Consider the following 11,586-nt stretch of genomic DNA (forward strand, 5'->3'; position numbering starts at 1 on the left):
TGTTGAGATTTCAGGTACAAGCCTACTCATGAGGGCTCTTCCCTGAGGCCCACACTGGGTACTGAGCTGACCACAGGGGTGGAAGCCTCCCCTGGCAGAGCTCCTTCTTGTCCATTCATTCACTCAGCAAGCACATACTACTGTCTTCCAGCTCCTGGCACCAGGCTTGGTTGCCAACCAACGATATACAGCTGAAATCAAGCCACAGGTAAGTTGTATTTATCCCACACCATGTTGTTGAAAAAATTGGAAATCACTCCCACAGTTTGGAAATTGCATCTGGAAATCTGATTTCTGATTTCTCTTGGGTTACCAAAAAGTCTAGTAACACCAGGCCATAATCCCATCTGACTACATTCTAATGGAGGCAGCCCCTGCCATGTGGGACATAGGCCTCACCACTCCCTATTGCCTTCCTAATTCCCTGGCTTCACTCACACACTCCACATGCTGGCCTGGCCTCTGTTCGCAGTGCAGTTCTTGATCCCTGTCACAGAAGAATATTGGCAAAAGGTAACATGTGTTCAGGGCTTCCTTGATAGCTCAGTTGGTAAAGAATCCGTCTGCAATGTGGGAGACCCTGGTTTGATTCCTGTATTGGGAAGATCCCCTGGAGAAGGGATAGGCTACCCACTCCAGTGTTCTTGGGCTTCCCTTGTGGCTCAACTGGTAAAGAATCCACCTGCAATGTGGGAGAGCTGAGTTTGATCCCTAGGTTGGGAAGATGCCCTGGAGAAAGGAAAGGCTACCCACTCCAGTATTCTGGCCTGGAGAATTCCATGGACTGTCCATGGGGTCGCAAAGAATTGGACATGACTGAGCAACTTTCACTTTCACTTTTCACTTTCAACATGTGTTCAGCTCTTACTACTGCCAGGCTCTATTGTAAATGCACTGCACATATTAACTCATTTCAGGCTTACAGTAACAGCGATGCTATTACGATGCCCGTTTAGTCAAGGAATAGTCACTGAGGGCCCAAAGCTGACAGGTACCCTTCATGCAAAGGAAATGCAGTGGGGAACAAAACAGAATCCCTGCCTTCACGGTGCTTTCATTCTGATGCCATCCCAGGCAGCACGTGGAATAAATAAACACTAAGTCAGAAGGTGTGCTCAAGAGGAAGAACAACCACGCAGGATAAACAGTTGGGGCTTGCTGGTGGTTGGGATGGGGGTGCTGCTGTTACTGAGAAGGCAACATTTAAGGAAAACCATGAGGGAGGTGAAAGATTAGAAGAGAACTCTAGGCAGAGACAGGTTAAGAAACATGCCTGAAGCCGCTGTATAGGTCAGGGAGCTCAGCTCGGTGCTCTGTGATGAGCTAGAGGGGTGGGACGGGGGAGGGCGGTGCGAGGGAGGCTTGAGAGGGAGGGGATGTATGTACACTTACAGATGACACACGCTACTGTACAGCAGAAACTAACGCAGCATTGTAAATCAATTATACTCCAATTTTTAAAAAATGAAAGAAAAAGAAATGCGCCAGAGGGTCACACGGCTAGTAAATTGCAAAGCTAAGGTTTGAACCTGTGCTGGTTCCAGAGCCTGACTCCTAACCCAGCATTATAGGACCACCCCTGCCGCAGAGACTCTCAGAGTTAGGGCAACGGAAGACAGGCAGGGAGCATCCTTGCCCTTAGAGAGCTAGAGCTAGCGGTGGGGGGTGAGGTAGGGATGGCCGCGGGGCCTAGGTGAGGCCTCAGGTCTCAAGATTCTGATCTACTGTCCCGGCCTCCCAGAAGGCCAAGATGGATTGACCTCCTGCTGTCAGCTCTTTATTTTAATCTCAGGGGGCTTCTGGGAGCTCGCCTCCCTCCCCTAACCGCAAGCTCCAGGCCCCTCCTCCCTCCAAGTACTGGGGTGACCCGGCCACAAATCCGCCTAATCCATCAGCATCTCAGGGTGCGACTGTCTCCTGTGGCACCAAGCCCGGCAGCCAGGAGACCCCATTGCTCCCATCCACCCAGCAGTGATAGCCCGGCCGGGCCCACACCACCTCACCCATGGGGAACAGCAAGAGTGGGGCCCTGTCCAAGGAGATCCTGGAGGAGCTGCAGCTGAACACCAAGTTCACGGAGGAGGAGCTGAGCTCCTGGTACCAGTCCTTCCTGAAGGAGTGCCCCAGTGGCCGGATCACCCGGCAGGAGTTCCAGACCATCTACTCCAAGTTCTTCCCCGAGGCCGACCCCAAGGCCTATGCCCAGCACGTGTTCCGCAGCTTTGATGCCAACAGCGATGGCACCTTGGACTTCAAGGAGTATGTTATCGCCCTACACATGACCAGCGCGGGCAAGACCAACCAGAAGCTGGAGTGGGCCTTCTCCCTCTATGACGTGGATGGCAATGGGACCATCAGCAAGAACGAGGTGCTGGAGATTGTCACGGTCAGTGTCAGCCTCCTTATCTCCGGCTGAGAGGGATGGGGGTCTCGAGGAATTGGGCTGCTACTAATTCCTCACGGGGGCCTGGCAGGGAGGAGGGAGTGGACACCCAAGGTTGGTGACTCAGTGGCTCTGAGAACCTGGTCAGGAGGAGTCTCCAACAAATCAATATTAATAGAGGGCTGGACAGTATTCTTGCCTGGAGAATCCCCATAGACAGAGGAGCCTGGCTGGCCACAGTCCATGGGGTTGCAAAGAGTCAGACACGACTGAGTGACTAAGCACAGCACAGGGCACATTCCCACAGCTTCATTTTCCTCCTAGAGAAGAAGAATCTGGGTATTTTCTATTATTTACCTTTACCATTTCCTTCTTTCCCTCCCATCATTCTTCCTTTCTTCATTAAAGCGTTCTTCAGGGACTTCCCTCGTTGTCCAGTGATTCCAATGCGAGGGGTACGGTTTCCATCCCTGGTCAGGGAAATAAGATCCCACCTGCTGTGCAGTGCAGTTAAGAAAATATAAATAAATAAGTAGGTGTTAAAAATAATAAAACATCCTTCAGAACCTCCAATAGGACACACTCAGATTCTTTTTTTGTTTGTTTGTTTATTTGGCTCCAGGGGGCAGGGGGGGTCTTAGTTGAGGCACGTGAGGTCTAGTTCCCTGACCAGGGGTGGAACACCAACCCCACCCCCAGCACTGGGAGCCCAAAAATCTTAGCCACTGGGCCACCAGGGAAGTCCCTTTCATAAGATCTTATGGACAAACCCGAACGAACTTTTCGGCCAACCCAATATATTTATGTATTTATGTTTATTTTATTTTGGTCCTGTGGCTTTTGGGATCTTACCTCCCCAAACAGGGACTGAACCAGGGGCCATCGCCACTGCAGTGAAAGCCCCGAGTCCTAACAACTGGACAGCCAAGGATGTCCCTTTCAAGTCATTTTAGAGACATAACATGTTTCAAATATGTTGGCCCAGGATCAGATCATCTGCCAAGATTTTTAGGTGTTTGAAAAGTAGTTTTATTTAATATAAAATGCATGCAATTTAGAAACCGATGCAAAAGAAAATGCAAATTGCCTTTACTTTCATCATCCAGAGAAAACTACTGTCAACAAATAGGCATGTATCTTTCCAGTCTTTTATCTATATATTTAAAAACAACTTTAGAATTAGGACATATACACATATAGTTTTATCATACTTTTCTTCAGCCACTATTTTACTATGAATATTTTCAATATCAAATTGTTTTTAACAGCTGCTTAGAATTCCATCTTATAGACATGTCATAAAATTATTTAACTGTTCCTGTGTTTTTGGATAACGAGGATACTTCTATTTCTTCCCTATTATATCATTTTTTCCCTTCATTCAGTATCATTTTATTGAATTTTCCCCCTACCCCCACCCATGTCACTTGCTTTCTTTCTCTAATGCCACTCCTGTAAAGAGAGAATATTTTTCATCTTTTATATAATTTTTGAGGCATTTGTAATCCCACTTTCATTCACCCAATTCTTCCACCTTTATTAGGCAAAACCGTAGATAAAACAGTCAAGGATGCAGCTGTGGTCAGCGACTCCTTCTTGGGCCTCCCGTTAGGGGCAGGTGTGTGTAGAAACCTCACTGGTCTCTGGGTGGGGCCTGCAGAGCAAGCTCCCTGGATTGACAGGTGGCCTGTGGCAGGGACCACCTCCTCAGAACCACCTAAAGGATGGCAAGCCCAGCAGAGGCCTCTGAGTTGGTGATTCTTCAGAGAAAGGAGGAGGAAGAAGATGAAGGGGTAGAAGGGAAGGGAAGGAGGAAGGAGAGGGTGGGAGGTGTGGGGAGGCAGAGAGAGAAGGGCACGTCCACAGGTGAGGCTATGCAAGAGCGTGCCAAGCCTCTGCTATTCACCATGTCCAAGGTAACTGGCCTGGGAGTCGGTCGTCTGTTGAGGGTTCTGATGTACCACCACCAAGCTGGGCGTCCAGAAAACCACAGAACCTCCCACCCCCAAGGGTGAGGATGTAATGGTTCTTTCTCAGTCCGTTCCTGGAGGCCCTGACAGTGTGCCCTTGGTTTTAGAAGCAGGGTGATGGGCAGCCAGTCACTCTCAGCCTTTAGCCTTCCGACCTGCCCATGGGTCCCTGGCTCAGGAACTTAAGGAAGCCCTTACTTCAGTGCCGGGTACCTTGGGGCTCTGAGCACTGTCAGTGAGGCAGCTGCCCCAGCTGCGGGTTTTGACTCCCTTGCTTCTCTTGCTGCAGCACAGGGAGCTGAAAGGAGTTTCTAAAACCACTGCTCTTCCCTCCAGGTTAATTCCATGGGCATTACTGCCCCTGCCCAGCTGGTTCCCCGGTGTCTCCACAGCGTCCCAGTCCCAACACTTAGGTCGCAAACTGGGACACTCAAGATGGGGGAGCCACAACCTTGAGCATCCACTCTGGGTCTGGCCAGCCTCCTGGAATTCTAGTAACCTGGAGCTGAAAGGGCACATCAAGACTACCCTGTCCCTTTCCCTGACCACATGTCGGAAGGCACTTCCTGCTTTGCTGGACATTGTCTACTCAGCTCCTGTATTAGCTAGAGTAGAGGGAAGTGAGAAGGACCCTTGAGCTTTACCCTCCCTAAGCAGAGGGGTAAAGGAGGAGCTTCCAGAGGCCTTACCCAGCCCCTACCATGCTCTTCAAGACATTCTAGGAATAGCATGAGATGCAAGCACAGAGGTTCTAGAACCAAACTTGCCAGGGTTAGAATCTCCAGTTTTCTGCTTCTGGTTGGCTGAATTCTAGCAAGTCAGCTGATTCAGTTTCTCCATCTGTGAAATGGGCCAATAACACCCACCTCATAAAGCTGTCATGAGTTTACATGTAAAGACACTTAGAAAAGGGCACAAACATTAGCCCTTATTACCATAAGCAATCCATGTGACACTGCTGTTGAAAAACCTGTCTGCCAATGCAGGAGATGTAAGAGACACAGGTTCGATCCCTGGATCGGGAAGATCCCCTGGAGGAGGGCATGGCAACCCACTCCAGTATTCTTGTCTGGAGAATCCCATGGACAGAGGAGCCTGGCAGGCTATAGTTAATGGGGTCGCAAAGAGTCGGACACAACTGAAGTGACTTAGCACACACGCACCATAGGCCAGCCTGCTAGGCAACCAAAGTACCACTTGGATTCAGAAAAAGCCGTCTGATGCACTTCTGGGCAGTGAGGTTAAAGGTACCAGTTTTCAAAATGCAGCCTTCAGGAAGCCTTTTATTTCTTATTTTCATTTTTTAATACAATGAAAGTAATATGTCTGCATGGTCAGGAAATTCAGACTGTGCAGAAAGGGACAAAATAAGAAGGGAAAGTCATCCTCACCCCTCCCCCGCATTCCCTTCCCCTTCTTAAAAGTACAGATGACTCCTCCCACTCTCAGGAACTAGGGAGGATTCAGTCGGGGCCAATGGGTTGGGGGGCCTGGGCATCTGCATTTTAACCTCAGCGTCCTGCTCAAGCCATGTGGGTTCCCCCAGAATCACTTCTGACCGGTGCTCCCCCTCAATTCGGTGCAGGCTATCTTCAAAATGATCAGCCCTGAGGACACAAAGCGTCTCCCAGAAGACGAGAACACTCCGGAAAAGCGAGCAGAGAAGATCTGGGGATTCTTTGGCAAGAAGGATGATGGTGAGTGACTTCTCCTTCCCAGCTCTTGATTTCACCGTCCCGGGCTATGTCCTAGAGACCCCAGTGAGATTGACCCTTCCCAGTCCAGAGACCAGGTGGGACGGAGGACCCCTCCTCCCACTGCGAGGTGGTCAGCAGAAGAATGGTCAACAGACAGTTGTGGGCCCTTCTGGAACTGACTGAAAATGTCACCACCTCCCACTGCTCATAAAACTCCACCACTGCCTAAGATTCTCTGGGGGCAAACATAGGCTGTAAATGATGGGGTGCTTTGGAAGAAAAAAAAGCATCTTTTGTTTGGACAGAGTTAACCCACTTTGAAGAAAGAGTGAAAAATCAAGACAACAGCCCATCATTTTGTAAACAAATGACAAGTTTTGAGGCTTTGCAAGCATACTGCTTTCTTTTTGAATGGAGTGCCCAGTTTTGTGTTGTTATTTTAGGACACTTTGGTTTACTTGTTTAAACCAAACAAGTAGCCTTCTGCACGGCTGGGATGGGGTAAAGCTCACTTCAGAATTAGCATGGCATCCCAAGTAAGCGGGATCTCAATTTATATGGTGTTACTTTAGGACATTAGTTTGGGTCCCCTCTCCCAACCCCCAAGCACCATCAGATGGAATTAGATTTCAATTCAATCTCAAGAGATTGATGGGGGTGGGGGGTGCTATGAGGGTAAATGAGGAGAGATATTCAGGAGGCTGGGAAGGCCATCAGACTGCAAAGCAGATGAACGGCTTATGGGCAGATGCAAGAGAAGTCTTAAACTGCAGGGCTGGGCTAAGAAAGTCTTGGTGAAGCTGAGGGTGTGTCCTCGGGCCCCCTTCTGCCAGGAGCTGACCTGTCTTGGCTCCCTCCCCTGTTCAGTCTGGCTGAGAGCAGCCAATGGGGAGCATGAGCTTGTACCGAGCGGTGATGGATTCCAGAACTGGGCGGTGGGGGCTGCTGGTGCCTGAAGCCCATGTCCAGCTCGGGAAGGACACAGGAGAGGGGTTGGTGTCAGATGGGGACTGCAAACTCGAATGACCAGTGGGGCCGGGATGATGAACGTGAGAGAAGTGGACAGTGGCCCAATGAAGCAATAGGGACTGGCAAACACTGGGGCATGAGGGCCTGCCTGGTTTTATGGCCTCTGGTCAATTGTTACCACATAGGAATACAGAGCCGTTGGGGCCTCATCGTCTGCTTTTTTTTTTTAAAGAGAAGCCAGCAATCGAGATTTTTAAAATCTGAAGTGCCTCCACTGATGAAACACTACATGGTCCACACACATCTGAGGAGCTGGTATCGGCCCGTTTGTGATCTCTGGGCGAGTCTCTTACCAGGGTTCCAGGTCACACACCCATGGAGGATGTTAAAGAAGGCCCCTACTAATCTGCAGTCCAGGGAGAAGGTGGATTAGCAACCAGATCTGTGACGTTAGGGCCAGAACTAGGGTGAGGCATGTGAGGTGCCCTGGCACAAGATTTAAGGAGACCCCTCTTCTCAGATGCCAGCCCTGTGCCCATACGATGCTGAAAGTGAGAGCCTCCTTAAATGTTGAAGGGTAGGTACCTCCCTTTCCTCACCCAGACGTCATCTCCCCTTTGAACACCTTCTCCTGGCTGCTTCAGGTGCCTCCCAGTGGCATGTCACCCCTCTGGCTCTTTAACCTCCATCTTGACACCCTGCTGGGTCTGGCAAGTGCTGAATCCCTTGTTCTGCTACTTGCTGACCTGAATATTGACCCCAGTGAATGTCACAGGAGGCAGTGGTACTCCTGCCAGGTGACTTGTGTTTTCACATGGTCCATCTGAAGACCAGGCTTCACTCCACAATCAGCTTCTGAGAGTAGGAGTTTCAAGCTATCAGTGAGGTTCATAGGGCACCTGGGACCTTAAAACCCACATTTCATCACCCTGACCTGCACAAGGAACCTGCATCCTAATCCAGGAAGGATTAAGGTCACTCAAAAGGCCTGGAACATAAAAAGCCAATGGAAACCCACTTCAGCTAAACCAAGCTTTACTGAGCATTTAGTACATCAGGACTATGAGCCTCGCCATAAGCAGGGAGGAACATTTGCCTCATTCTAGAGTCATTTCTCGGAGAAGACAATGGCAACCCACTCCAGTACTCTTGCCTGGAAAATCCCATAGATGGAGGGGCCTGGTGGGCTGCAGTCCATGGGGTCGCTAGGAGTCGGACACGACTGAGCGACTTCACTTTCACTTTTCACTTTCATGCATTGGAGAAGGAAATGGCAACCCACTCCAGTGTTCTTGCCTGGAGAATCCCAGGGACGGGGGAGCCTGGTGGGCTGCCGTCTATGGGGTCGCACAGAGTCGGACATGATTGAAGCAACTTAGCAGCAGTAGCAGCAGCAGAGTCATTTCTGGGCTTCCCTGGTGGCTCAGACAGTAAAGAATCCACCTGCAATGCAGGAGACCTGGGTTTGATCCCTGGGTTGGGAAGATCCCCTGGAGGAGGGCATGGCAACTCACTCCAGTATTCTTGTCTGGAGAATCCCCATGGACAGAGGACCCTGGCAGGCTACATACAGTCCATGAGGTTGCAAAGAGTCAGACACAACTGACCAACTAAGCGCAGCACAGCACAGAGTCATTTCTACAGGTGACTGTCTCCCCATCAGACCAACAGTTCCCCAGGCCAGGGGCATTATCTCACTCCCTTCCATGTTACACCCTGCCCTCTGCCCCCTGCAATGACCTCAGCCCCATATACAGTGGCACAGAGGAAGGGCTTCGTGAGTGCATTTAACTGGAGAGAACTGAACTCAATAGTTGGGGCAAAGCCCTTTCTCGTCCCAAAGGGGGAGGTAGATTCAGTTCAGTTCAGTTCAGTCGCTCAGTCGTGTCCGACTCTTTGCGACTCCATGAACCGCAGCACACCAGGCCTCCCTGTCCATCACCAATTCCTGGAGTTCACCCAAATCCATGTCCATCAAGTCGGTGATCCCATTCAGCCATCTCATCCTCTGTCGTCCCCTTCTCCTCCTGCCCTCAATCTTTCCCAGCATCAGGGTCTTTTCAAATGAGTCAGCTCTTCGCATTAGGTGGTCAAGTATTGGAGTTTCAGCTTCAACATCAGTCCTTCCAATGAACACCCAGGACTGATCTCCTTTAGGATTAGGGATGCAGAGATGCCTAGGAAAGGATCGCCAACCAATCAGAAGAGACACAGCACTGGCCCAGCCTCCTGGAGACCCTGCAGGGCCTGTCACCAACCCTCTCATTGTTGGTTCACCGGGAGGTCCAGGGGTCCTAGGAAAGAGTTTAGAGGGTGGGGTTGTCCTCAGGGGCAAGGAGATCAGTATTTTCATAATAGAGCCATCCACTCTGGGTATGCTTGCAAATATCAGCTTCATTGCAGCTGGAAACAGTCTATCCTGACTGTATTATTTTCTCCTCTTGCAGATAAACTTACAGAGAAAGAATTCATCGAAGGGACCCTGGCCAATAAGGAAATTCTGCGACTGATTCAATTCGAGCCTCAAAAAGTGAAGGAGAAACTGAAGGAAAAGAAACCCTGATGTCAACTGCTCAGGTCTCCTCCCTCCCCACCCCTCTCAAATAAACACACTTGTGCACACATGTGCACGCACACAAACACACACCGCCCCCGGGGCCGGGAGGGCCTCCAACCCACAGCACATTAAACCCTCCTGCACACCTCCCTGCCAAACGGAAGTGTCGTTAAGCTATTCACCAAGTCCCGCCCACTATACTGCCCGCCTCCCCTCCCCCCAGCCCGCCAGCCCAGGCCTCCGTAATAATTCCAGGATTAGGTCACAGGAGCCCTAAATATAGGTCACTGGAGCCCTAAATATCCCCGCCCCCATGTAAGCTCCTTTGTGGATTGTTGGGTAAGCAGGTTCCAATAAATGCAAGAGGAGCCGGGCACTCAGCTGACTGGTCAATCTCCAACTGGAAAAGGAAATGATTTCTGTCGGTTCAGCCTCACGGACAAGGCTGTGTCGCCGTCGCAGTCACAGACCAGGGTGCGGGGACTGTGGCGCTGCAGGAAAGAGACACGGCCCTGTTCTGGTACAGCTCAGGGTGCAGAGGGGACCATAGACCTTGAAGAAGCCGGCAGGGGTGGTGAGGTTACCATGGAGACACGCAAAGCATTGTGGGAAGATACAGTAGGCGGGGCTGACTTGTTCAGGGATGGGGAAGATGTTCCGGATGAAGAGGCGTTTCAACTAAGACCCAGGGGATTGGAGTGGGGGAAATGTGAGGGTGGAAAAGTGATGTGTCTTAGAGACCCTGAGTCCGGTATGAGCAGTTCAAGTTCTAGGACCCTGAGAAGGCCAGTGTAGCCCAAAAGCAGAGGGAGGAGGCGGGGAGAGCAAACTGAGTTAAGCTTCCAAAGTAGGCGGTGGCGGGGGGAGGCCAGACCATGCAAGGACTTCCCTGCAGGCCAGGGGAAGACCTAGGGTTCACCATGGGGGTAGTGGGGGCTGTGTGGGGTTGGAAGTAGGAGGGATTTATGTTTGTAAGAGAACTACCCCGGTACCCCCCGCAGGATAGGAATAAATTAGGCAAGACTGGGGCCTGGATATCACACTCCTATAATTGCCCAGGTGGCCTGGGCCAGGGGAACAGCAGTGGGGTGGAGAGAACGCGACCTGCTGGGAGATATTTAGAAAGTAGGATCCACCTGACTGGTTCAGGGGAAGAGAGAGGAGCAAGGATGGTCAGTAGCCAGGTTTGTGGCTTGGGTGCCCAGTGTAATCCATTTGATTACACCAGATGCCTCAATGGTTTTCACCTGGTTTTCATTGTGATGTCAATAGGTTTCACTGATGATAGCCACCAAGGTGGGAAACAGCAGGGAGAGATGCTGGTTTCGGGGGAGGATGACCAGTTCAGCTCTGATCCAATGCAAGGTGAAGACAGATGTCCCCGCAGCCCCTACTTTTTAGGGGCAAGGAAAAGGAGCCACACAGTCAGCAAGTGGCTTGATTAGGGTCCACTAATGAGTGGAAGCCAGCCCAGTGCTGCCCATTGGCTCACACTCCCTTATCAGAGCTCCAGAGCCTGGGACACCTCAGAGCTCCACCTGCGGGTTCTCAAGATCATTGTGTTCCTTGTTTTGAAAGCTCTTTTATTCTTCAGCCTTAAGTTCCAAGACGAGGTCAGAAAAATATGCACATGTTCCGGACACTTGAGCAACCTGTATGCTGCCCTCGGGGGCTGGGGAGTCTCCCTCTGCTGGTGTGGGGGAATTACCCTCGCTTTAGCAACAGCAAAGGCTCAATCACCGCCACCAGAAGTGCTGCTCTTTGTGGAGGACAGCCTTGAGAGTCATCGTAATACTTAAGGATGCAGTGTTTTCTATGAGCCAGCCATTCTCCTGGATACTGGGCATTATTTCATTGATGGGGGTGTTATTATTAATATCCCCAGAGTATGGATGAGGACACTGAGGCCATAAAGTAAGAGTAGGGTTAGTACTCGAACCAGAGCCCCTTTGATTACACCAGAATGCCTCAATAATTTTTACCTGGACCTGATAGGACAGAATTCTGGGA

General features: G+C 50.6%; 1 protein-coding gene across 1 annotated transcript; it reads left to right on the top strand.

The window, feature by feature from the left end:
- Positions 1–1,918: 1,918 nt before the first annotated feature.
- On the top strand, positions 1,919–9,734 carry RCVRN (recoverin). The gene is made up of 3 exons (XM_086358954.1): positions 1,919–2,386; positions 5,939–6,050; positions 9,467–9,734. The coding sequence occupies exons 1-3, from the start codon at positions 2,006–2,008 to the stop codon at positions 9,580–9,582; spliced, it is 609 nt and encodes a 202-aa protein (XP_086215080.1). The 5' UTR covers positions 1,919–2,005; the 3' UTR covers positions 9,583–9,734.
- The last annotated feature ends 1,852 nt before the right edge of the window (positions 9,735–11,586 follow it).

Source organism: Bos grunniens, chromosome 19, assembly GCF_055505025.1.
Source record: "Bos grunniens cultivar Pamir isolate PY7600 chromosome 19, Bosgru_T2T1.0, whole genome shotgun sequence".
NCBI lineage: Eukaryota > Metazoa > Chordata > Mammalia > Artiodactyla > Bovidae > Bos > Bos grunniens.

Coding starts and splice junctions, on each gene's coding strand:
- RCVRN (XM_086358954.1), top strand. CDS start 2,006: ATGGGGAACAGCAAGAGTGGGGCCCTGTCCAAGGAGATCCTGGAGGAG. Junction 2,387..5,938: donor AGGTGCTGGAGATTGTCACG/GTCAGTGTCAGC, acceptor AATTCGGTGCAG/GCTATCTTCAAAATGATCAG. Junction 6,051..9,466: donor CTTTGGCAAGAAGGATGATG/GTGAGTGACTTC, acceptor CTCCTCTTGCAG/ATAAACTTACAGAGAAAGAA.